This window comes from Staurois parvus, unplaced genomic scaffold (genome assembly GCF_062004578.1).
Source record: "Staurois parvus isolate SC_StPar_1 unplaced genomic scaffold, SC_StPar_1.0 ptg000151l, whole genome shotgun sequence".
Lineage (NCBI taxonomy): Eukaryota > Metazoa > Chordata > Amphibia > Anura > Ranidae > Staurois > Staurois parvus.
In genome coordinates, this window is record NW_028317947.1 from 19,697,534 (window position 1) to 19,725,442 (window position 27,909).

At 40.3% G+C, this 27,909-nt stretch overlaps 1 protein-coding gene and 1 long non-coding RNA gene across 3 annotated transcripts in view; one reads left to right on the top strand and one right to left on the bottom strand.

Annotated features, from left to right (window-relative positions):
* The window catches only part of LOC149464587 (uncharacterized), a 145,757-nt gene extending 141,361 nt beyond the window's left edge, over positions 1–4,396 (top strand). The window contains exon 3 of the long non-coding RNA XR_016312366.1: positions 4,141–4,396. This is a non-coding gene — a long non-coding RNA (uncharacterized LOC149464587). The remainder of the gene's footprint in view (positions 1–4,140) is intronic.
* KCNH6 (potassium voltage-gated channel subfamily H member 6) overlaps positions 1–26,004 on the bottom strand; it is a 247,120-nt gene extending 221,116 nt beyond the window's left edge. For both annotated transcript variants that reach the window (XM_089674594.1, XM_089674593.1), the window contains exon 1: positions 25,128–26,004. In XM_089674594.1, coding sequence (XP_089530720.1) covers positions 25,128–25,203 — 76 coding nt within the window. In that variant the 5' untranslated portion in view covers positions 25,204–26,004. The remainder of the gene's footprint in view (positions 1–25,127) is intronic.
* Between the last annotated feature and the right edge of the window lie 1,905 nt (positions 26,005–27,909).

Consider the following 27,909-nt stretch of genomic DNA (forward strand, 5'->3'; position numbering starts at 1 on the left):
CATTGATATACCGTGTTTTCGGCCAGCTGCTGACATAACTCACTCTACAAATCCATTCCTTCCCTGCAAGCCCACTGCTAAACCTGCAAAGCCTGCAAAAGAGGTGGAGGGAACTCGTGGGAGGGGGCTGGGGATTTAACTCCCCATTCAGGGGATCAAATTACAAACAGATACCCTGCGGGATTTTCCTTTTTCAGATCATCTGTAGACTACTGAGGCATGGGATTGACTCAAAATCATACTCAGTTGCCTGATATAGCTGTCACTGTAACATCTGAAAATTATTAATCAAGTACAGTAGAGTACATGTTATACCGCTGAGCATTAACGCAGAGAACAGGTTTACAGAAATAACACGTACCCAGCCCACAGCTGATATAAATATTGGGAGATGGCTAGTACTATATTGCTCCAAAGATTAGTGCTCAACAGGGAACTCATAAAAATGTAATGGAATCTAGGTTTTCAGCAATATAGACAATATAGAGAGGGCAAGACCTTGGTCATATTCCAGAGAAAAGTCTGTTAGCAACAGAAGTAATATAGCAAGAGTTGGTAATGTCAGCATGGTCACAGATGGCTTGGATGAGGCCATGAGTGGTGGGATGTGGCAAGAGTGAACAGAACACTTGGACCTTCTGAATTCTTTTGCCCCCCCGATGTTATGCTCAAAGTGATGAAGATCACCCATTACAAGTCCTATGGATTGTTGGATAAACATAGGGACCTAGAGGAGAACACAGGGGTAGTTTTATTGCCTTCTCTGACTCTGCTTCTTGTTACTGGTATTACCACTTTTAGAACTATAGGTTCCAAGCTAGTTCATACATAGGTTATAAAAAAGATGCGTGCACTGACTTTCACCAAATAAGAATTCTTACACCTTCAAAGCCCCAGCTGAAGATTCTGGCTCTACTTATATTAGCATCAAATTGGGCATTCAACACTCAAGTGCTCCCTGACTTTTAGTAACAAATATCAGTTCACAAAACTACTTTATGGATTGGGCACTGATGGATTGTCTGCATTCCACATTTATGTATGTACAGTTGTGCTCAAACGTTAGCATACCCTGGCAGAAATCGTGAAATTTTGGCATTGATATTGAAAATATTAGTTATTTATTTCAGGTATTTATATAGCACCATCCAGTTACTCAGCGCTTTACATATATATTGTAAATTCACATCAGTCACTAACCCTGAAGGGGCGTACAATCTAATGTCCCTGGGTTACATTCATACATACACATACTAGGACAATTTAGACTGCTGCCAATTCACCTACCAGCATGTCTTTGGAGAGTGGCAGGAAACCGGAGTACCTGGAGGAAACCCACGCAGGCACAGGGAGAACATGCAAACTCCAGGCACGTGGTGCCGTGGTTGGGATTCGAACCGATGACCCGAGTACTGCTAGGCGGAAGTGCTAACCATTTAGCCACTGTGCTGCCCTATGACTGATAATGCCAAAAAACTGTCTTTTATTCGAAGTGATTTTAAACCCATGACCCTGCATTCACTATATCTGGTCTCCCACAGTACACACAACATGGAAATGCAATTATTTTCGTAAATATAAACTGCTAAATACCTCATCAACAGTTAGAGCAGTCTTGTGATTTCAGCAGAGCACTGGTTAAAGCTTAATAGAAGGAGTTTTCTTTCTGGTCTAAGAAGAAGTGAAATATCTGACCCTCTGTCTGGATAGTGCGGATTGGCCCTGTGCTGATCACTTGCACCCTCCCAAGAAAAAAAAAAAAACCTCTCTAGCATTACACACCAAACTGAGCATGTGCATGTGACCACGGGTTCAGTCTGTATCAGGTGGTCATTTCAACAAGAGGAGGGGCAGGGAAGGAAGGCTCAAACAGCCGTTTTACACAATGCAGAGGATTAACCCCTTAGGTTCCACAGTGAGTATAACAAGCATGCTTTACTGCATATACAGACTGATTGTACTGTTGTGGGTTTAGTAACACTTTAAGGATAGTGATCATATGAAGCCATTTATTATCACATAGTTGTTTGTCTCCTTTTCAAATAATAATGATAACAGAAATCACCCAAATGATCCTGATCAAACGTTTCCATCCCCTGGAATGCTTGGCCTTGGTACAGACACACAAGGTGACACACACAGGTTAAAATGGTAATTAAAGGTTACTTTCCGAAATCTGTGGCTTTTTTTAAAATTGCAGTTAGTGTCTGTGTATAAATAGTCAATGAGTTTGCTAGCTCTCATGTTGATGCACTGAGCAGGCTAGAGACTGAGCCATGAGGAGCAAAAAAGAACCATCAAAATACCTGCATAACAAGGTAATGGAACATTATAGAGATGGAAAAGGATACAAAAAGATATCCAAAGCCTTGAATTTGCTAGTCAGTACTGTTCAATCATTTATTAAGAAGTGGAAAATTCGGGGATCTCTTGATACCAAGCCAAGGTCAGGTAGACTAAGAAAGATTGCAGCCAAAACTGCCAAAAGAATTGTTTGAGATACAAAGAAAAACTCACAGGTAACCTCAGGAGAAATACAGGCTACTCTGGAAAAAGATGGGAGGAATACAATACGATGATACTTGAACAAAAATGAGCTGCATGGTCAATTTGCCAAACAGTAATTCATGTTTTCCATTTCTTTTCCCTTTTTTCTGTTCAGTAATGACGTCTCACAGTGGTAGAAATGGTGGAGGGAACAATAATTAAATATTACTGTAGTGATCTGCCAAAATGTGGTCATTTACCTTAAAATACACATACCTTTTACGCCAAGCCTAGTGCGGACTAAGGACCCATGCACACGGTCGTATATTATTTATGCAGGAACCTGCTGGCATTTTTTGCTGAACTTGTTTGTACTGATTGGTATTTTAAAGTAGAACTCTAGCTCATATTTTAGAGAGTTGTCAAGATCTGAACATCAGGTAATTCATTCCTGTCTGTGTCCATCGCCTGTCCTGGTGATCACACAGCAAGTGAAGGGAAATCTCTCCCAGAGGCACAGATATAAAACACACCAACAGATTTTCTTGGCCCTTGGTTAACATTACAATTATTGTAATAACAATAATTGCAGTATATTTAAAACAAGGCATTAAATTACTTTAAATATTTACTTATTGTAATAATAAGCAGCTGCTGGGTTCAGAGTTCACCCACTCGCTGCAGAGATTGGGTTACTAGGCACCAGAAGCTTGTAAAAGCCAATTATAACAAAAGACATATTTATATGGGTATCCTTCTCCGGCACTAACACCGTATACCAAAGAGTACACAGAAAAGCACTAGCTGAAATAAAAACCAAAAAACATTGGATGTGTTTTACACACACTCTAAGCCTCAGGGCTGTACTCTTCATTTAGAGAAGCTTGAAAGTAGATTGTGTTTTTGCTGGCCAGGCAAGAGCAATTAAAATGTGCATGTAAATATGCTTTAATGTAGAATTTCTGTTAATCTAAATCAGGGGTCTCCATACTTTCTAAACAAAAAGGCCAGTTTACTGTCCTCCGGACTCTGAGGGGGCCGGACTGTGGCCAGTGAGAGTAGAAAATGCCCTGGAAGTAAACAGTGCCCTATCGTTCGTGAGAGGCATATTGCCCCTTTGTTGGTATCAGGGGAAGGAATTGTGCCCCATCATTGGTGTCAGTGGGAAGAAGAGTGCCTCATTGTTGGGGTCAGTGGTAGGAATAGTGCCCTATTGTTGGTATCAGTGACAGGAATTATGCCCCGTTGTTGGTGTCAGTGGGAGGAATAGTGCCTTGTATCAGTGGGAGGTATAGTATCCCAAGAGCGGGAGAAAGGGAAGCAAAGAGCCACATCCAGCCCCGGGCCGCAGTTTGGAGACCACTGATCTAAACCAAAGTGCAGTAGATATGTCGCAACAATGTAGAAATTATATCTGTCCTTCTTCCATTTAATATGAACTTATTTAGTCCACACAATTTGTCATTCCTTCTACTTACAGACTGGTTTTGTTATTTGTGTTGTTGCTCTGACTGTATGCTGGTTAAAGTGGAACTAAACTCTCTCATCAAAATATTGATTATTTGGAATCCTTATGCCTATAGTCTTAGTAAACAGATAGGATGGTATATTATATTTACATGTTTTAACCTTTTTTTTTTTGTACTTCTTCAGTTGCTTCCTGGTTTCTGGCCTATGCCAAAATGAGGTCATGCATCCCAGGAGTCTTCATGGGCATTTGTTTTTCTTTCATCAGGAAGAGGAGAGGAGGGGTTTTCTCAGCTAAGCATACCCTCTTGCCTGGGCAGATGGATTCCAGGAAGTAAATGCTACAAGAATCATCTGACCTTACTGAAGATGGCCTTGGCCAGACATGCTGGGGGTATTTTTCAATGTGATTTCTCAACAAAATAAAGCATGGAGACACGGATTGGTGAGTGAGTTTGCTTTGCATATTAAAAATTAATTAAAGAGCATTTTTTGTGCTCAGATGCAGCAAAGTTCCACTTTCAAAGTCACACTGGGGTAAACTTAAGGTCACACTTTTGTATTGCAGTAACATGTGGCAAAACATAAACACTGTTCAGATGATTTACACAGATGAAAAGTAACATTGTTACTTTTTTTGTGTTGGAGCGGCAACAAGTGTGTATTGATCCAAACATACAAGAAAAATCAGAATGTTAAAGTTGATCCACAGTGGATACTACGGCTACAGATATATAATGTAGGGAGGATTCTGCTTATATCTCTTCAGCACCAATGCCCCCACATTTTTCCAACTCCCCTCACTTACCGCAACCATTGCAAGAGGCCTTTCTTTTTTCAATTTTAGATTACATTTTTAATACATGTAATGCAGCAGTAGACATGAATCCCTTAGAATCCATGAAATCCCTTTAAATATGACTAAAGGAAAAACTTTTTTTAGATTTGGATGTAGTGTTCAGGGTTTGGAACCACTGTCTGGTCTTTAACATTGTCTGTGTGCCCATTATGGAGACTAACTCTCACGAATTGTCTTGATCACAATTATCACCGGGAATAAAAGTTGGGGTAAATCCAAAGTTTTTCATTGCCCCCAATTTTTTCTATCACAACTGTCTGAGAGGGAGTTTTCTTCAGATTGGAAAGGTAAACTTCATGTTTACAGTAGCTTGTTAGGATTGGAGACTGCACTGCACTGACTCAATCAGTCACTGGTGGAGGGTGGGTTATTGGAGTGCGCAGTTGAGAAGGTTTTACTTCCAATGGTTTGTGACCAACTTGGAAGAGGGTTAGCCCTTTATAGGGTCCTGGGATGCTACCTCTGGGTACGGCCTTATGATCGTTTCCACATGTATACTAGAAAGAGTAGTTAGAAAAGAGAGCCCGGTATCAAGTAAATATAAGTTGGAAGGTAAGTTTAAGATGTTTTTTGAAAATTGCGACACATTTGACAGGACAATGCGTTTCTTTAGGGCTGTTTCTGCATGCTAATAGATGGGGAAGAATCCCAAACAGGTGTGGCTACAGCGCAAACATCAGACTGAGGTAGGTCTGAGTGTTGGGTAGGTTTGCTGAGGTTCGCTGGGTTCCCCATCTATTAGCATACAGAAACAGCCCTGAAGAATGTGGGATCCTCTGTTCCCCCGAAACACTTTGGCTTATCAAACTTGTTGCAGTTTCCAGTAAACGTCTTCAAACTTACCTTCCAACTTGTATTTACTGGATACCAGGCACTCCTTTCTACCTACTCTTCCTTGTTTACTCTAATAGGGCAGGAACTGAAATGAAATCTTCCTAACGAGTCATAGATGGTAAATAAAAAAATGAAAGCAGTTTAATCCCTCTTCTACTCTATCTAAAATGCAAAAAGCAAATGGGTAATCAGTACATCATCATTCTCCCATAACTGAATTAGTTGTAGATAGATTGACCTATTTAATTTACAGACAAGTAACATAACTTTTGAACAAGCACTTCCATTATATTGATAGTCATGGTCCCTCTCACAAAATGACGGCATCATTAATTGTAGATGACAGGTACCCTTCACCAAACATGGGTTTTCTAATTATCCTACAATACAGAGAATACCAAATGAAGAGTCGCAGGTTACCGATGTAAGTTCCCAAGTGACCTGCACCTGCTTCCCTTATCATTGTGTTGCTGAGTGATTTCTTTGTTCTGATCTCCCAAGTGGTAGGAAGCAGATCAATGCTGATGAACAGACTTGAGTATCTTAATCCATTTATCCAACTATATAATTACTTTAAAAGTAATTACAGAAAAATAATTTCCTGTCCTTGATAATCTGACTACTTTTTGTTTGGAAGCTCTTGCAATTATTTGCCTTCATTTAATATTCTGAGCTCTCGAAATTGATCAATCTCTAACAAACTGTACAGCAAAGATTTCCCTCTATCTCTTTAATGAACTACTGACCTCATCCTTCACTCTTCCAGTTGTTAGCCGTTGAGCTATCTGGGAACATTACATTTTATGCACCAAAGTATTTCATCCAAGTGTTTGTCAGTTTTCTCTTCATCGTACTTGTGTCCCTTGCTTTATTCATATCTATATACTGTATTCTTATTAGATCTTATCCTATAACTATCCTAGTGTGAATGATTGAGGCTTGCTGCATAGAACAGTTCTGATGCTGCAGGCTCACGTTATAAAGAGAAGTCAGCACGGTTACAGTAAAACTATAGACACAATTTAAAAAATACTCAGATGAAAGCTGCACGTTGACTGAATAAAACGATATACTTTTGTTAATATGTCACCTCCTCTTTATATTAAAAAAAGAGAGAATTATGATGCCTGCACAGTATCTGCCACAAGTGACACCTGGATTCCCATGTCCGTTGCTGTGAAATGACCTTCATCTACTTTAATGATGATGTCATTGGGCCTAAGAAGAGGATTTGAAAGCATTAGGTGGAAAATTAATAAATAAAAAAAAACTTTGCTTAAAGTGGTTGTAAAGGCTCAAGGTTTTTTACCTTCATAAGTACAAACTAAACCAGCGCTCAAATCTTCATGCAGACTAGAAGGAATTTTGAATGACAAACGTTGAGTTGCAGCCCTTCAAAGATCGGAAAATCTTGGTACTGGTGACCAATAGCAAAGAAGGGGGCATGCGTTTTGGGAGACGGACTCCCTTCTTCAGAGCTCTGAAGAAAGGAATCTGTCTCCCGAAATGCGTTAGCCTATCCCTATAAGGGTCTAGTATTCTATTGGACTGACATTACGGATTTATCTGCTCTGTTTTTATTCTCTTTGGTTTGTGAGTATACATCTATATGTTTTCTAATTAAATTAATGTTTTTTTTTACCTTCATGCATTCCCCCCATATACTTACCTGAAACCCATCTTGATCCAGCAATGTGCACGAGAGCAGTGGCTCTCCAGGGACTCTTCCTCCTTATTGGCTGAGACAGTAGCAAGAGCCAATGGGTCCCGCTAATGTCAATCACAGCCAGTGAGCCAATGAGGGGGGGGGGGCAAGCTGCATTCTGTGTGTTAATGAACATGCAGAGCAACAGCTCAGGAGAGAGCCTGCTCGGATGCCCCCATAGCAAGCTGCTTGCTGTGGGGGCACTTCACAGCAGGAGGGAACAAGAGCGCCGGCGGGGGACCCGAAAAGAGGAGGATTATAACTGCTCTATGCAAAACCATTAAACAGAGCAGGTAAGTATGACTTTTTTTCTGTTTGTTTTTTTTTTTTAAATCTGCCTTTTAATATCACTATAAATATACAGGTGACCAGGGGAAGTTGTTATGAGAAAATAGATAGATATTGACCATCAATAATCTTTAATATACTTGCGCTGATGAAAGCAGACTTCGTCCCTAAAACTGTATGCTGCTGTACCTGCACACTAATAAACTGGGGCTGAACACCCTCAGGTAATCAGAAGGCGGAACCAGCTTTAGTCTAAAGAAATGTTTTCTTCTATGTGTCTGATCTTTGCTCCAGAGTCGCTACACACATAATTAAAAAAAATGCAAGCAGATCTGAACTTTGTAAACATTCAGAATTTATTTTTTCTGCATTCCTCCAAGCTGAATGTTTTTTAAAATCCACATTATAAATTGTGCTTGGTAGACAAGCGTTGTGTCCAGATATGCAAATAGTGGAGGCATGGAAGTGTAGCAAATGTTAACCAAACTTTTTGTTGGGAGTTATGCCTCTTTCATTCAATATTTGCAACTGATGGGACTGAATTGAGCAAAACATGCAACAATTAGGATGTATATGGATTGTTTCCTGAGGCAGACCATAGGTGATTAATTGTTTTTCGTTCAACCAGTAGGTTGAATGAAAAAAAAATGACTTAATTCCCTCATCCACACATTCGAGGTGGATGGCAAAATCTTTTCCACTGAGCTGTTGTATTCTGACAGCAGGGATACTTCCCCCAGGTGATGCTGATCAAGCAGACGTTTTCCAACAGGGCAATTGGTAGGTCACTTCTGTACAATCACCCTACCCATACATGGATCAAAATCTGTCTGGTCCCTGCTGAAATGGTCGAATATCAATCCATGGTCTGTATGGTCGGCTAAAGAAATGTCCACAACTCCAGCCTAGGTGGAACTTATTATTGCACAGCTTTCAGCAATTATGAAATCTATGTGATTCTTCAGGGTTTGTTAACTTTTTAAAATAATGGGAATAAATCATTCATTGTCCATGTGTCTTTTTAGAATGTTGGATGGTGCAACAGTATGAATAAACATGGGCAGGTCTCTCACATTTGTTGTTACTTGTGAGAAAGGTGCTCAGTTTTATTTCAGGCACGAAGATTCACCCTGCTGATCTTTTTTTGAGATTACAGAGACTGGAATGGCTGAAGAGGTTAAAGGCTGTCCATAGAAACATTATTATTATTATTATACAGGATTTATATAGCGCCAACAGTTTGCTCAGTGCTTTACAATATAACGGGAGACAATACAGCAACAATACAGTTCAATACAAGAGGGTTAGGAGCTCCTTGGAGCTTACAATCTAAGAGAAACACATTCATTTCCTAGTTTGAACTTGGTTAGATGAAGCAGCAATAATTTTTAGTCTATGTTTCAGATTCTTAAAGTATAACTAAAGGCAAAACTTTTTATTTTAGTTTTGGATAAAGCGTTGAGGGATTAGAATGCTTGTCAGTTTTTATTGTTGTCTGTGCCCCCGTTAAGGACATTCGCTCTCTCTATTTGTCCTGTTTTCCACTATCATTGAAAGTGAAAGTAAAACAAAATCCTAAATTTTGGGTTGTCCCCAGAAAAGTAATCTGCCAATGGGGACACTGGGTTTGGTAACCTGGGAGTCCCCAAGAAGTTCACTTTATTTTCAGGGATTTTCTCTAACTCCCTGTTTGGCTACGGGACAGAAAATGAAGGGAAAAAATCTGACAGGGGTTATAATCTCCCTTGCTCTTTCTAAAATGAAAAAAAAAAATTTGCCTATAGTTCTAATTTAAACCCAGTACACACTATAAGAAAATCGAACAAACGTTTGTGCGGTTTTCCTCGATGTTTACAGCAGTTCGAAACAGAGGATGGTCCTAATCGTATGAAAATTCTCATACGACAACAGCTTTTTTATTTTTGTTGTTTATTGTTTTTGTCATGCACAGTCTTTTGTATCTGACTTTTCTCATATGTAAACAGTACACATTGAATGAAAATCATTAGTTCTGTTCTCATATGAGAAAAATTTTGGAGTTTGTCCCTTCCGAAATTTTTGCTTGGAAAGCCTGAAGCGGATGTCAAAAGTTGTATACACACTATACGATCATGCCTCGTACAGGATTATTCTGATTTTCCCATAGTGTATCCTTTATTAGTAACTTCAAAAGTAAGAAAACAGTATATTTCATATCTGATTTGTAAGAGCAGCCATACATGGCCCAGTTTTTACAAACTGCGTGACCTATGAAAGCATCACTTGCAACAGTTTGGCCTATGGAAGGGTTAGAAACCCTGTAAATTTTTTTATACTGTCTGTGTCCTCAAAAGACATATATCTCTTCTTAATTTGTCTTGGTGACAGTTGTCATTGGAAAAGTAAGTAAGAAAGAAATCAATGTGACACAGGTTGTAAAAAATTAAAACAAACTGTGCCAGGGGGTCTAACCATGCTCTGCTCTACCCAAAATTAAAAAAGTGTCAGCTAGAGATATACACTTTAATTGTCAAGTGATAAAGATAATTCTTGAGCATCAGAAGTACTTGCCACTTGCAGAGATTTTTTAACAGACTAGAAAATTCCTGCAACTGATGAACAATGGTTCACTTTTTTCATAGAAAAATAAATAATCCATACATTGCACATATGCTGCATGACCAACGCCTTCAGGAACAAATATTTCCATATCCCATTTGTGCACCACATTACTAAAAATGGGAAATTCCCTCATTTTCCGTCGTTCTCAGTAAGAATGTTTTCTTATAAGCGGGAAGCCTAAGTTGTAGTGAAATTACTCAAAAATTTATCTCTAGCTCACAAATATTCAGTGTTTTTAAAAGAATAAAAGGTTCTATTGCTTGAGCATGTCAAGCCATTCATAGCCAGCAGAGAAAATATTTTTTTTCCACTATCTATAAATTCCATACATACAGTACACATTTGTCATTGTAAAATCAATAATATCGTTATAGATGTGTTTGTTTTACAAACAACCCTCACCTTCAGCAAGGGGTGGAAGGAATAAGGTTGCCATATACAGATTAATATCTCGACAATAATAATAGGCATTGAGACTTCTGCCATCCACAAGGCATTATCTCTCAACCAGTACCGTCTGTGGTGTCCTTCTCCATTCTACTAAGGGATGAATAGAGCACAAACATGGGAAAGCCTCCATTACCTTTTCTATTTAGAAAAGGGAAAAAAAAATCTGTTTGTGAGACAACAATTCTATCCAATCATTGCACTCTCAATACCACACCGCTGCATGGACAAATTAAATAGCTTGAATCTCTCATTTTTCCACAAGCCATGTATGGTCTCTATTAGATGCATTATAATGTGACTTTTTTTTGGTCAATCTCTAACACCTAAAGTATACCTCCGGCCAAAACCTCATTATTAGTTTCACATAGAGTGAGAAAGAGTTATATAGTATATAAGAGATGTCTAGGGGTTTTTTTTGGGTGTAATTTCCTCTGATATCTAGACATGTGAAACTGTAACTGCAACAAAGCAGAATTCTCACCTACAGAAATGCAGAGAGGAATAAAAGCATACATAAAACATTTAAAATGACAAGCACTTCTCTCTACTAGGTGGAGCAATGGCTGTATCCAACACATGAAAATGTTCTACTTTTCACGATCTGTTTATCGAACAAGTGAATTAAATAGCTTGTTTAACCACTGAAGCCTACCCACCGCAGGAAGTCATACATTTAGTGGCAGTATAATACTACTGCCACTAAAAGGGACAGCTTCCTACTCAGGGCTGTGCATCTGCCCCCCATTGGTTGATATGACACTGGTGGATGCTACTGATTTTTTTAAGGCCCACAATAGTTGAGCAAATGTTTATCAATTCACTATTTTCACTAAAAATACACTAAAAGCATTATTAGTGGCTACATACATGGCTAAACGTACAACATTCCTGCTAAATGTAAAAGCTAAAACTGTATTGAGATAATAAATAACAAATATTTGTAAATTTTAACTTGTACCTTTTTTATGAAATGGTGAAAACTGAAGGTGCGCAAAACTGTAAAGACAATTTATTCTAGAAAATTTTATAATTTTTCAGAGTTTGTAAAAGACCCCCCAAACTGTACGTTTTCTGATAGCACATGACCTGTAGAATTAAAAAAAAATATGCTACTGATTTATTAGGCCCTGCAATAGTGTGTGTGTAGTGTGTGTGAGGGGGGCTTTGGTGAGATACCAGATATCTAAAAAGACCCCTGATGTCTCTTTTTTAGGGCAGAGAAAGGGACTGAAGACAGTATAGAGACTCCTATTCATTCACAAAACTGGAGCATAGTAAATACTGTTTACTGTGCTCCAGTGATGAATGGACACAGGAGTGATCAGTACTGTTTGCTCACTATGTTCATTTAAGGAAAGGAAGGGGGCTGGGGCTGTCATCTGCTGAACATTAAGAGCTATTGGTTTGTTCAGTAGAGTCTGCTGAACAATTTTGCTATAAGCTCATGGTCACAGCTTATAGCAGAAGGAGGAAAGCAGGTCCATACAGCATACAAGGGACCTGACCAGCTGGAAGTAATGCTGTAGGTCCGTACAGTGTTTGAACCCGGCAGCGAAAGGGTTAAAAGAGCTGCTTGAAGCTGAATGTTTTTTTTGTTTTTCTTTTTTTTTTAACATTGTTACATGTCCTCTATGGCAGTGCTCAGTTTCCCAGTTCTGCTTGGTTGACAATCCCTTGCCTATTAGCCTGGAAATCGGAGAGACTTCGTTTTCAAGATTCACCTCCTATTGGCTTTTATGGGGTTACATTAAAGGATATCTAAATTCAAGTAATATGTAATATATTGCAGCTTACAGTCCTTAGATGTGGTGGCTGAATTAATTTTTTTTCAAGCCAAGAACATTTTATGCAAGTACAGAAGATACCTGTTGTTCTTGCCAGAAATGATGTACTCACTTTCTATGAGATGGCCTGAAGAATATAATCCTTTCTATCTATCTTTTGTAAACTATCAATTATCTTTCCCCCTTATGTAATGGAGATGAAGAGATAGGGACATGTTTATAGTCCATATCAGGGGAGCAGCATAGGGTGACAACCATGGCTCCCTCCACAGATATAGTGGAGGAGTGACATAGTCACCCAGGGACAGCAAGTGTGTTATTTGCTGGATTACCAGGTGAAAATAAAGCAAAAGAAGTTTGAAAAAAGATAATGAATGCAGACACCACACCAAGGACTAGTTAGCTGAAATATATTACAGTTTTGGTTTTACATACACTTTAAAGTTCACAGTTTGAAGTTTTTTGGCCATGTTTGCTGAACATGCCCACAAATGGAACACAAGCAGATCCACCCATCACTAATGAGTGAGTTTCGGAGTGCCCTATGAAAAAAAACTTTCATTGTGCCCATGTCACTGTACCCATTTATTAAAATTTTAACTTGCACCGTTTTTATATATTTCCTTTTCAGTGGGTAAAAATAAACATTGTTTAACACAGCATGATGAATGATAAGTTTATGGAAAGGTTATTCTTTGTTAGGAAAGTAGGCTTTAGAGCAGGTATTTTTGTCTATGTGAAATTCTTTCTCTAACAATGAACCTGTCATCACAATTTATAATGCATCCCTTTCTTCCATGAATTTTACCACACAGAATCAATCTTTCTGTCAACAAGGACATCTCTCATAAATCAGGGTATTTTTTGCATCATTCTGGAGTTGCACAGCAGAAGACTACTGACAGCCTCTCACCCAAACTTGCTGAATAATTTGTAAGGTGCCCCGACAGGATTGCGTGCCCCAGGCCACAACATGGAGCACAGAGCTTGGCAGACAAAAGCGCTCTGTGTTCTTAGATAAATGACATTTTCCAGCTTCACATCTTACTAGTGTGCTTTAATAAACAACTTGGGACTGTCGTGACTGTGACAGAATCTTGCTGTGCACACTACAGTGGAAGTCTAATGATTTGAAAATGCCATAATGTGAGAAAAAGAAGAGCAATATCTTCCTAGGAAAGAGAAAGGAGCCCAGGCAGGTCCAGACTGGCAAACCAATGGCTCTGAAAAAGGGCAGCTGTGCTCTAAAGTATCTCTAGAGGTGTTTAAAATAGACCTCTCATAGGACTGGGCAATTCACACTGAGCATATGATAAATAAATGCATACACTCAAGTGACCTTCTGTGGAAACCACATTGCAAAATGATCAGATCCAGAGATAACAGGAGATTAATTTATTCGTAGATTGTAAGCTCCAAGGATTAGGGCCCTCCTATCCCTCTTGTATTGAACTGTATTGTTGCTGTATTGTCTCCCGTTATATTGTAAAGCGCTGAGCAAACTGTTGGCGCTATATAAATCCTGTATAATAATAATAATATGCAAAGCTTAAGTTTTACTGTAAAAGTTGAACTTGATCATGCTTCCCTTTCAAGCTTTCTTATTGAAGGCTACCCATTACCTTAGAGCGGGGGTGACAGCCTATGGCCCATAGGTCACATGTGGCCATCTTAGCGCTCTGACGTGTCCCTTGACCTCAAACCAGGGAAGCGCATGAATGCAAGAGTTTTGGTGCGCTTTCAGAAAGTACATCACACTTGCAAGATATAATAGAAGTCTATAGCTCAGTGCAGCTAATGTGCAGGAAAGCTGCAGGAGCACTGTGGTGCAGGTAAACCACAGTGCATCAGTGTGAAAGAAGCCTTAAAGGGGGCTCAGAACAGTAAGGGCTCATTTACATTTGCAGTTTGGGGGGCAATAAAGCCCCATAGATAAGATGTGGCTTTACCACCCCCCAACACTGGTGTAGCATAAGGGGCCACATGGGTCATGCCCATGCAGTCTCCCTGTCATATTCTGTTTTGCAATTTAACAGGAGGGGTGTCATATACAGGAAGTGATCCTCTCCATTTTCCTCCTGAAAGCCGGCTTCTATTCTCTCCCCTGCTGGCATTCAGCGGCTACAGGAGGAAAATGTTCATTATGCTATTTACAATTTAAAAAAAAATTTAATTAAAGTGTAACTCCAGCCAATCTTTTATTTATATTTTGTTAGCTTAGAGAAAGAGTTAATATTTCTGTCAAGTCCTTTTTTCTGTCTGTGACCTCACCCTATTAGAAAGATTTTTCCTCCTCTCCTGTCTCTGTGGTGCCTGTACAAGAAATAGGTACTGTGGGCATCAACAGAACAAGAAGTCACAGACATTTTCAGAACTTCTTTTTCCCACTTTGCCACGTGTTTTTGTCCTTCTGCACCTCAGAGAGGTTCCCCACGACTTCCTGTCCTGACAGAAGGTGAGAGAAAATCTCCCCTACAGGAACACAGAAAATAATAAAAACCGGACATAGGCTCTAAAGCTTGGCAGTCATCATCCTAGCAATCGGTTCATGTGCAGTCATACATAGTAGTATTGGATTGCACAAATAAATTAGGACCATGGTGCTACTATTAGTGATTAATCACTACCACATATTAAATTACATTGTTCCCTAAGTAAGGCAGTTGCTAGTAATTAATGACTGGGTGAACATGCACATTGATCTCTATAGAAATAATCACCTGTGTGTGCCCAGACTTACCCTTCTCCACTTTATTCAAAACAACGTTTTGTTGTATTTGGATACCTCAGCCTTACCTCACGCAGCACCTCTGATAGTTTGGTTTTTTTTTTAGTATAATGTGAGTATAGATGAGATGAGAAGTATGCAGATCAGGAACCCTGCTTTATCTGGGCCCATTGGTCCATGACTCAAGTACTGAAGATGAAGATAGCCAGGAAGCTGACATTTTCAAGATGTCAGAAAGGACCTACTGCTGATCTATATGGCATCATATTTTTTTTTTATTTGACTCTGGTTATAAGAGTTTGTGATCACACTGCTAGATGGAATTCCTAAGTCCCATCCTCCTTTCCTCCCTGTTGCCATCTATAACTGATTATAATATAATGTGCTATCCTGTGATAACACTTTGAAGTATAGCTCATTATATAAAGTGCCAAAGCAGAATAGCACATTACAATCAGTTATAACTGACAGCAGTGAAGTCACAGACATTGTCAGAGCTTCCAACTCTTTCCCACTTTGCTATGTGTTTTTGTCCTTCTGCACCTTGGAGAGATTCCCCGTGACTTTCTGGCCTACAGGAACACAGAAAAAAAAAAAAATGGACACAGGCTCTAAAGCTGGCCGGTCATCATCCTAGCGATCGGTTCATGTGCAGTCATACATAGTAGTACATAGTAGTATTGGATTGCACAAATAAATTAGGACCATGGTGCTACTATTAGTGATTAATCACTACCACATGTTAAATTACATTGTTCCCTAAGTAAGGCAGTTGCTAGTAATTAATCACAGGGTGAACATGGACATTGATCTCTATAGAAATAATTGCCTGTGTGTGCCCAGACTTACCCTTCCTGTTTTTCCATTCATCTCTCTGGATAGAAATAGAAAAACTAACTATTACATTCATCTCTAGGGAACCTGTGGTAATCTCTACACATTGCAGGACAAGTCAACTAAATAAATTATATAAATGGTTCTGTGGTGAGGGACCAGACTCTGGGGAATGGGTCCATGCTGCATCTGAGGCCTGTTTTAGAGCATACTAGATAGGAGGGAAGTGGGGATAGCCATTAAGGAAATAGTGAATTTGTTCTTTATGTTCTGGTTCCTGGCTTTATCTCAGGCAACAAAAAAACAAAGTTTAATGTCTGAATTTGGTTTGGCAGAAGCATGCATGTGTAAGTCAGGCCTCTACCCTTTTCACCAACTTGTGACAAATGACTGGTCAACCTCATACCACGCTGTCACTGATACATAACAATGACAATCTCAGTCTCACCCTGCACAAAGATTTTCCAGCTTGTGGGACCACAATCTAAGTGCCAACAGACTGACAGCGCAAATAATATTTTTACAGAAAAAGGGTATTACAAAGGAAACAAGGAGACAACAATGCAACATCAAAACAAAAGGGTTGGAAAATGAAAATAATTATCAAGTCCTGTTTCAGCAAAATCCAATCAATGATCAAGATGGTACAGTGGCTCTCATAAATCTTGACAGATCCTTCTTTTTTTGATGGCACATGAGAGCTGTCAACTGCAGGGCAGCTCCTTTTTCCTTGTCTTTGAGGGGGTTGTTGATAGAACTTATCTGACCAAGGAATGTCATTGTGTTTATGATCAGGCCACAGATCCAGTTTTTTATAGGTATTAATATCTTTGAATACCTACATGTTACGGTCTGCTAACTTGTATATTATTGTCCAGCCTGCAATTACCTTTTGAATATAATATGAATATGACATGTTTCGGAGGTCTAGTTTACCTAGGAGAGGAAATGGGCTGGTTCTACTCCCGCTACTAATTAACTGATAGATGTAAATATGTCCTTATTCTGGCTGTACCGATGATTACTTCATGAGTTATGAAATACACTGAGGTTATTCATTCTACCAGGGAAGAGAGACAGCAATCAATGTGTATTGCTAAAGACTCCAGCTAAGGTATTTACCATGGGGGAGGTGATCTGGCAGGATGTCTGGTTGTTTTTATGATTGCTGCAGCTTGCAAGCTTGACCATTTAACAAGGCTCCTAGACTGAAATGGGTATTGGAGTTTGACTCTGCTACTCTCATCAAAGTATTGATAGGGGTGTTGGAATGCAGCTAAGACTTGTTGCTTGTATACACTGAATGGGAGGCGGGCACTGTAGCTGAAAAAATTGCATGGGTAAACTGAGACCTGAACAACATGACCGCCACAGCTATAGGTGTGTCTAGTATGCGATACAATTACAGCATGATATCCACTTATGCAGATAGCTTATGCAGTTTGAGATGGAGCCTAATGGTGATGAGAACATGTTGGGAGATATACCTAAAGGTGGCTATACACTGCTTAATTCCCCCTGAGGAAGCCACGTGGCCTGAAGTGTACCGCGTAGGGGAGGGGCTAACTGACATCACGATCTCCTCTGGGAGATCAGAGGAAGGATATCGGAGGAAAGTGTACTGCTGTTATGTGGTTTATATCTGTTGCGATCTAGCACCAAAAACTTGTGACTGCCATTTTTATCTTATTTTAATAAAGTGTTATAAACGATAACGCACTATTTCTGCCTATTCGGTCTTTTTAACGGACTATTGGGAAGAGGAGGAGGAGATAAAAGTCTGCTGCAGGAGAAGGAGTTTTACCAGGGCAATCCTCATTTTATTTAGTCTCATTGAGAGGACACAAGCATGGTGTGACCAAAGCATTGTATAATGGGAGGTCAAAAAGCTCCAGGTGAGAACACAATCTGGGTGTTGGTGGAGGAACACTGGTTTATGCTTCATGAAGATATAAAGTGGTGAAAGAGTAAAGAAATATCAAGATATGTGAGTCTTTATATATTCACTATTTTCCATATGATTTTTTTCCCAATTTGTGTACATTTATGAATTTTTAGGTTATTAGGATTGTAAGAGGTGTCTATTATTAGGAAGGCACTGCACTAATTTGTTTGTTTTAGATTAGTATGAGATAGGTATCACCATGTGTAACTGGCAGTTCATGTACAGACTAAAAGTGGAGTTCCACCTGCAAAAAAAAAAAAAAATAGAAGTCAGCAGCTACAAAAACTGTAGCTGTTGATTTTTAAAATACAGACACTTACCTGTCCCTCGGTCCAGCGGTGTCCTCACCATGGCTGGTTTCACCGGCCGTTTTCTCTCCCTGGCGCCGGCATCTTCAGTGTGGGCACCTGGCTGTGACAACTTGTGGCTTCACAGCTGGGTGCCCACTCCGCATGCGCTGCAGTTTGTGAATGGCCTCATAGCCATCTGAGACTTGTCATGTGTCCCAGAAGATTACGGGGAGGGAGGACAACTTCCGTTTCCAATCGCCTAGGTGATCGCAGTGGAAGTGGGAGCAGATACCTGTCAAATTCGGGTGCCCGTTGTCTACCTGCTCACCAAAGGTGCCAATCCTTAATGGGGAGCAGGGGACAAAGCCTTAAAGCAGAACTTCCCCTTTTGGGTGGAGCTCCGCTTTAATTTACAGAAATAAAAGCAGAGGAATATTCATGCATTATGGCAATGCAAATGAGCTCAGGCTTATGGAATGCAGTCATAACCAGGTGAACCTTTTAGAGTTCATATATACCTGTATTTGCATAACTGAGCCTCACCTCAAGCAGCCCCTCTGATAGTCTTCTGATATAGTGAGTATAGATGAGAACAAGTATGCAGATCAGGAGTCCTGACTTTTCTTTATATGGGACCATTGGTCCATGACTCAAGTGCTGAAGAAGAAGATAGCCAGGAAGCTACCATTTTCAAGATGTCAGAAAGGACCTAATGCTGATCTATACGACATCATATTTTTTTATTTTACCCTGGTTATAAGAGTTTGTGATCACACTGCTAGATGGAATTCCCAAGTCCCATCCTCCTTGCCTCCCTCTTGCCATCTATAACTGATTATAATGTGCTATCCTGTGATAACACTTTGAAGTATAGCTCATTATATAAAGTGTCAAAGCAGAAGAGCACATTACAATCAGTTATAACTGACAGCAGCTCCTATAAAATCTACAACCTGTGAACTCTGTGAAATGCTCTATTCCTTCTAATGTCTTACACTCAGGAACAGGCAGCTATACGAAGAAAGATTTGTTAATGGCTGGTGCTGGATTGGACAGGTATAGCACTAACTGACGATCAATATTAAAATATTTTGTTAAATTCAGAGGACTGCAAAGTATATTTTACATTGCAACTCTGAACTAAAGGAATAATCTGAATTGTGTTTTGGTAACCTGTCATATTTCAAAGCCTTTCATTTCATGTATCATAAATCATTATGTATTTAGAGTATAAGAGGCCTGTGTATGTAATACACACAGATTTTAAATCTGAGATGAATGCAGTCCTGTATTCATAGTTAAATCACTTTAGTTTGTAATGCAAGTAATAGGCATCTGAATTTGACTTGCTATCAGCCGCTGGCAGCCCCTGTACAGAAAAGCTCAAACTGGGAGAAGCAGAATTAACAGCCAGTCAATTGTGCTGTATTGCTCATGTGTCAACAGAGAGACCATGCTGATAGAAGGAGAGAACAGAGTGATAACGTCATGAGATAATCAGGCTGGATGAGGGACAAGACATGTAAGTACCGGTTCACATCACCTGCATGGTAAAACGCTGCATCTTATCGTGTGGGAACTGCTGGTTCTGGCTGCCATTCTGGCTGGCGGTGTCTTGCATTTTTAAAACACAAAGCACTTTTCTTTTAATTAATTGAAATGTCAGAGTGTGACATTGTATTCATTTCTATGCAGTGCATCTCAGCTGTGGGTGAGCTGCAGTGTGGGACAGAAAAATGCAGATATGTTGCAGATTTCCACACCACAGCTCACCCAATGGCTGGTGTTTAAATATGAAAGGGGCACAAAGAAAACAATTCATTTTCTGTGTGCCCTTGTGGAGATCTGCAAAAGGAACAAACAGCAATGATGTCACAATTTGTGCAATTTTATTCCATGAAACCACAAAGACAAATCAATGCCTAAGGACCATCCATGCTGGTGATTTTTTTACCATTATTCTTAATCGTTTTTCTAGAACAAATGACAATATCCACACAAGTGTGATGAGCCCTAAATGTTACTGAACTGCACCAGAGAAAAATAGGGTCTGCTGCTTTGCCAGACGGATCTGTACTTTGTGGTAGGGCTTTGTAAATCTCAGGATTGGATGAACAGAAAAACAAATCTTGTTCAGCTTTAAAGTGAAGTGACTGGCCTCAGGTGGTACACAGAGTTTAAACAAATCCTCCTACATAAGTTGTACCTGTCTGTCTGCAGTCTTCTCTTCTCTACTTCCGTTCAAAGTGCTGAATTTATAAAGCTGTCTGAGAGTTCAGAAAAAGGGCTGAGAGCTGAAATTACACATGTCAGAGCTCAGTAAGAAAAGCTCTGAGAGCTGATTGGAGGGAAGAGACACCACCACTACCCCCTCCACACAGCACACAGGAACAGAGCTGAGGCTGTCAATGTGCTGTCTCCATTTTTCTCTTGGTGTCAGGATAACTTGTCAGAAGTGATTCATGCTGATAGCAGAGGAATGAAACAACAGACAGAAATGACACTTAGTGCTCTTAATAGAGACAAGTACACACTATCTCTATCTATCCATCCATTCAGTCGTATCCGACCCTTGGCGATTGCATGGACCATCACTCGTAAGCGACTTTTTCCATGAATTCTCTTAGCAATTATTTTACAGTGTAGGTTGCCAGGTCTTTCCCCAACCCTTACCATGCAGGAGATCCCACATGACCAGGGATGAAACTAGGACAATTTAGACAGGAGCCAGTTAACCTACCAGCATGTCTTTGGAGTGTGGGAGGAAACTGGATTACCCAGAGGAAACCCACGCAAGCACAGGGAGAACATGCAAACTCCATGCAGGAGTTGGGAATTGAACTCATGACCCATTTACTGCACGGCAGACATGCTAACTACTAAGCCACTGTGCCGCCCCGTACACACTAAAGAGGGATATATTTTGTTCATATGTCATGTCTGAGGTTTACAACCAATTTAAGTCACCAAGAAAGCCAGAGAGTGACATAGTTACCAGAACTAAATTCAAGGATCACGTTTGGATGAACTTTGACTACATACTTTGGTAATACACTAGCCAGTCAAACAACAAATAAAATGAACTCTATAGTCTGCCACTGTGCAATATACTGAGCATGTAATGTTAAAATAGAATGAAGATCCCATTTCTAGATGAATATGTAGCTCCATCAGTTTCCTGAGACAAGCAGATATATCAGTGTAATGATGAGTTTCAAACATCCCTCCGAGTAAAGCACTGACCAGACCAGGATAAAACAGTGGCAGCATGCAAGACTGTCACATAAAAAAATGCAAATACATGGACATACATACAAATTAGTCCTGCATACCTATCAGACAAATATTTTATGACAAAAGTTTTCTCTTTTTCTCTCTTTCTGTTCACTAAACAGCTCTGTCCCCCATCATAATAAAGAGAAGCACTGCATAGAGGGAAACTTGAGAAATTCAAAATCAAGGGATACATAAAACTTAATCCACCTAAAACTGATATTTTTTGATGGACCTGACCTGATGGACCTGGATAAGCTTCTAACTTCAGCTTGTTTAATTTGGTTTCAGCAATAAAACCTGGAAGCTGATTGGCTTCTGTGCAGAACTGTGCCAGATTTTGCACTCTCCAGTTTTACTAAATCCCCCCATGTTGTTTAATTTACAGATGGGATTTATTATTAAAGCTATCATCTTTGGTGTTTACAGCTCTGTCTCCAAACCTTGAGTAGGAAGCTGGTCAACACTGCATGAAGCTTCTTTAAAGCTACAGCCGACACTGCCATAGGAATCTCCAGGAATAGTTCAGCAGATTGCTTTAAAGGCTTCAACAAGGCTGCTCAAAGTTTGTTAAAAGCCTTGAAATAGCTTGGTGAAGCTGCTGCTCTTAAGGCTACATGTACATTTCAGCTCCCTTGGACATCAAGCTCTCTTGGCCACTGAAAAATGCTAAACATGGCAAAAGCGCTTGTAAACGCAGTACCACGTCTAGCCGTGTTTAGCGCTTGGGCGTTTTTTTTTTCATTTCACTGGCCAGAGTACTTGACACTGAAATGAATAAACCCCCAATGCTAGCGCTTAGGCACGTTTACACATGTGTTTGCTGCAGTTTGCATTTTTTGGCCAAAATGTTCCTCTCCTGAACACAATTCTTCTGCGTTCAGGAGAGGGACCTTTAACTGTCCCGAAATGCTGCTGCTAAACTCTAATAAAAGTCTATGTGTGCATAGACACATAGGTTTTTATTGAGTTGAGTTCGGGGGCTTTGGCAAAACAAAAGCCAAAAGCTCCTAAACTCACGTATAGGAGCAGCAGTGTGCATAAGTCTTAGGGCTCATGTACACGAGGCGTTTGGAAAACTCTTTTGAACGATGGAAACTGACTGCTGGAAAATGTAGGTTAAAAAACATCAGTTTAGCTGCGTTTGCATACCGCGTTTATGTGCGTTTGCTTTTAGAAGTGTTTTTAAAAGATAACCTCAGGAGACCCTCCCAAATGCCCAGAATGCACTGAAACATAGTAAAAGAATTAACTATTTCAGACATTTTGAGAGAGATAAAGAGAGCAGAAGCAGAGAGAGCAGTATGTGTTGAGGTTACCTGTCTTTTCTGGTTGTATTCACTATGGATCCCATCATGAGCATAATGCGGCACGTTCTACCATTTTTTTGTTCATGCGAAACCTGGAACTGACTGCACTGGTGTACCGGGTCCATTTGAATACATAGAAAAAACACTTTGCATGCATTTCTGATGATGAAAAAAGGCTCCGGACAGCATCTGGACATGGAACAGTTAAAAAACGCTTATAAACGCAAACGCTTATAAACGCAGTTAACCACGTTTATACACGTTTACAAGCGTTTGAGGTTTGAAATGCCAGTAACATCTACTCCTGAACGCAAGTTTGGTGCATTCAAAAAAACAACTGTAAGCTCAACTGCCTGTTCAGGGGCTGCTGAAAAAAAATGCTGAACAGCTCCTGAACGTCAGTTAAGGAGCTGCAGTGTACATGAGCCCAGGGGCGGTCTGACCATTTGGAAACTCGGGCACTGCCCGAGGGCCCGGGGTCAGTAGGGGGCCCCATGAGATGCCCCTGGTACCTTTTTCATAGGCTTTTTTGAGTTTGGGCAAGGACACAGGGGCCCCATGATCCCCTATTGCCCGGGGGCCCCATGAGTTGTCAGTCCACCCCTGCATGAGTCCATAGACTAGAATTTACACGCTGAGATTAAACAATGCTTGTTTGGGGCCTAACAACTCACTGATGTTCTGCAGTTCTGTAATGTCTGTTTAGGGAGAATATCCCATTTGCATGCCCTGCTTTAAATAGCTCCAAGTCATTATATGCTATTTAAAGTGTATTTCAACTCTAATAATACGTTTCCCTCATTTGCTCCCATTGGGCCTGTTAAGTATATCATTAAAAGTGTTTTGTAAGGTCTGTTCAATAAGTGCAAAAGAAGTAATAAAACTAATACAGTCACCACATCTAAGTTTCTGTAAGCTGCATCACTATCTTTGTTTGTTCTTGGGCAGGCACTATGACCTCTAATCATAGGATTTGGCTACTTGAATATAACTTTTCTTTCTAGTTCATGTAGACACACACGCTGATGACAAGATATCTATGTAAACTACCTCTCCTAAAAAAGTCATTCTGCTCACTTCTAGCACAGCTATTGCTATAGCCCAGTTTATGCCAAATGCCTGGACAGATAAGGTATCTATTTTACCAGTTACACTCTTGATATTCTTGGCACAGCATCATTGGTAGCCTTACAAGGATCCAAAAGCAGCATTGTCTAGATATGAAATACATGCTAGAACAGCACCAGGGAATAGTCACAGTACAATGTGATCTCCCTGGACATTCAGATCTATGCACTAATTACAGATCACTAGGGCAGGGTATGTATGATCACAATGGTGACTCTGCTGAATCCATTTCAAGACATATGTTGCGTTGATCTCACAGCTGATAAATGTGACTAGCATACACAGCTTGTGCCTGTGCCCTTCTCATGTTTATCTTTGGCTGTCTTGTTTGCATAGTGCAGCGTCTGTCTGTTGTGTTTACTATGCACATCTTCGCTTCCTCTAATTACTTGTTGATTTTAGGCATGCTTGGGAGTCTCATTCATATCGCTGTTAATTCTGGAGGATGACAATCCATCAGCTGATGCATGCTTTCCCTGAACTTCTACAAGAGGGGAATTTACTAAGACTGGAGCAACTGTGCATGGCAACCAATCAGCTTCTACCTTACACTCTCAAAGCTTAAGTGAACAAGCAGAAACTGGAAGCTGGTTGGTTACTATGCACATAAGTCAAGCCAGAGTTTTTTTGGGTTTTTTAATGCCAATAGTGCCACATCCCTGATGCATAAAGAGAACCTTAGAGTTTGTACAAGTGGGACTTTCAAGGCACCAATATTCAAGAATTTGTATGAAAAAATATAAATGTAGGCAAGAATTTAAAATATAATGGCTGACATATTGTCCCAAGAGTATCACTACACCAAACATACAAAAGATACATAAACCTAAGAATTTAAAATACAACAGCTGACATATTGTTCAAAGACTATTGCTACTCTAAACATACAAAGATATATAAAAACAAGAATTTAAAATACATATGAACAAGTCTTAATATGTTCAGAGTAGCAATAATCTTTGGATATTATGATTCTTGCCTTTATATATCTTTGTATAAAAACGTATATTTTAAATACATATTCTTGAATTTTGGTGCTTTAAAAGTTCCATTTCTACAAACTCCCTGGTTACTATTCACAGCTGCTTCCCCTGATGCCTTCAAGAAAAAAAATGATGTGAGAAGTAATAATAAAGGTACTTACTTTGTCCTTCAAACTTTCGGATGATTGTGTCCAGATACGTGTTCTGGGGGGCCACATGCCCCCTCCTCACCGGCATCTTGGAATGGTCTCCTGTCCTCCAGCAATGGTATTCTTATTCTCCTGTCCTCCAGCAATGGTCTTCTTATTCTCCTGTCCTCCAGCAATGGTTTCCCTATTCTCCTGTCCTCCAGCAATGGTCTTCTTATTCTCCTGTCCTCCAGCAATGGTCTCCCTATTCTCCTGTCCTCCAGCAATGGTCTTCCTTTTCTATTGTCCTCCAGCAATGGTCTTCTTAGTCCCCTGTCCTCCAGCAATTGTCTTCCTTTTCTCCTGTCCTCCAGCAATGGTCTTCTTAGTCTCCTGTCCTCCAGCAATGGTCTTCCTTTTCTCCTGTCCTCCAGCAATGGTCTTCTTAGTCTCTTGTCCTCCAGCAATGGTCTCCTATTCTCCTGTCCTCCAGCAATGGTCTCCTATTCTCCTGTCCTCCAGCAATGGTCTTCTTAGTCTCCTGTCCTCCAGCGCCCCACAAAAGTTACCAGTTCCTGCAGGGCACCCTGCTATGACTAAGATCAGATCTCAGAGCAGTGGAAAGGGAAATAAAACATGTCCCATCTCCTGTCTTCATGGCAGTGACATTCTCTTCTTCTTATTTAACCCCTTCTGCAGCCAGGACCCAGATAGCCCTGTGTATCCAGCACACGATGAAGCAAGGATTAAGGATTTGCAGGGATGGCACAAGCAGCGCAGAGAGCCTGCCAACTGTGCTCCCCCCACCTCTAAACTAAACATGTGCCCACACCAAAGGAGTTGTCAACAGCCACAACTGTTAAGAGTGATAACTTCAATCCAGCCCTGGCTGTATGACCTCCTGCTAAAAAAAATAAAAAGGAGCCAAGTCCCCGAGGAGGTCAGAGATCACAGGTGCAATTGGTGGAAGCTGCAAGCTGCTCCCTCCCAGCTTCTCCACCAGAGCCAGCCTGCAGATCAATGAGAAGATAGTGGGAGCTGTCCTCCCTGTGTGGTGCTGAACGTGCTGCTAGTAATCCGCGGCTGGGGGTGGAGTGGGGCCGCTCTCCAGTAAATCCAGACTCACGTTGCATGTACAGACAAGTCTTATTTTCCGTCTCTAGAAGACAGTTTGCAAGGAAATCCCTTCTGTTCACTCTTCAGTTGCTGGGCAGAGCTGCTCTCCTTCCCTGAAAGCAATGCAAAGCCATGATGATGTTGTGGACAGGCTCTGCTTTCTACACATTGTGCACGTATAGATGGATATAGAACTATGTACAGGCAGGATTCTTTGTGTCAACAGCCTTATGCATTGAGGACAATCTGGATTAAAAGATCGGAAGTTAATCACGTGTCTTGTGCTAGCAACAGAGGAGCTGCTGTACACTATACCATGGATATGTCAAGTAAGGTACAAGCATCCCTGAAGTGGTATTAAACCCAAAAGCAAACATTCAATATATTGCATCTTACCAATTCTTGGATCAGATAGCTGCATTCGTTTTCTTTTTTTATTTACCTGGTGATCCTGCCAGTAAGCCTGTTGTATTTCAACAGAACAAGCTGTCGTGCAGATGTAGTAGTTGAGACCAACCATATACCACTGAAAGGGGTGCTTACATTGATCAGCTTTTATTTATTTATGTAAAACTTTTATCCCAAAAGGAGAAACTCCTGTCTGCTGTAATTGCTTATAAGGTGTTAGCTGGAGCTCAGCTTCAATTTGTTAGTGTAGCTAAATCTGCTAAAAGTCATGAGCCACACCAGCATTATAATAAAATGTGAAGTGCTGCCATATAAATATGCAATAAATGTAATGTTATAAACTAGTGTATGAAAAACCAACCACAAATCATGTTATTGTGCAACACTCCTCATATATTGACTAAAGTCCATATGCACTTGCATGGTCAATATATGAGACGGAGTGCTGCACAATAACATGATTTGTGGTTGATTTACATATTGTTCACTTTAGTTTATCACTTTAAATTTATTGTATATTTATTTAGATGGCAAATCTTCACATTTCAATTATATCTTAGTGCATTATTTGTGTTGAACAATGTGGTGATGGCAGCCAGTGCTGGGACAAAGTCATCCAGCACCCAGGGCAAAGACACCGAACTGCACCCCCCCCCCCAACATTATATGCAAGGTTAGGGGATGCAGCTAAGTGTAGTATTAAAAGAGCTTTGTTATAAACAAAAATCATTTAAAAAAATGGCCACTCACAAACATGAAGAGGAACAGATCATGTCACAAACCAGATGCATTTCCACAGCACCTGGGGCCTGCACAGCAGTTGGATGCAGTCAACATAGATCACAGCTCTGTGGTGGCTCACATCACACTCAGACCAACAGGGTGCAGCAAGGAACAGCCAAAGACATCACAGGTGGAATTCCATAGGTGGGTGTGGCTACACATTTTGGGGATGCCCCCTTTATCAAGCCTGCCAGTTAGCCATTTCTATGTGCCATGTGTGTACGATGACTGAGGAGGAGATGGGGGGAGGGGCAAATGGGATCTTTATAATGAAAACCAAAGGGGAGACCAGAAGGGAGGTGGAATGGGGAGTGACTGGTAATCGAAAGCAGCTGCCATTTTTTCTTCAGTTTTTTTTTTTATTTTATTATTATTATTATTATTATTATTATTATACAGTATTTATAAAGCGCCAATAGTTCGCTCAGCGCTGTACATTACAAAGGGGGACAGAACATGTGACAGAACAATACCAATACAATGCAAAACATGAGGGGATCGAGGGCCC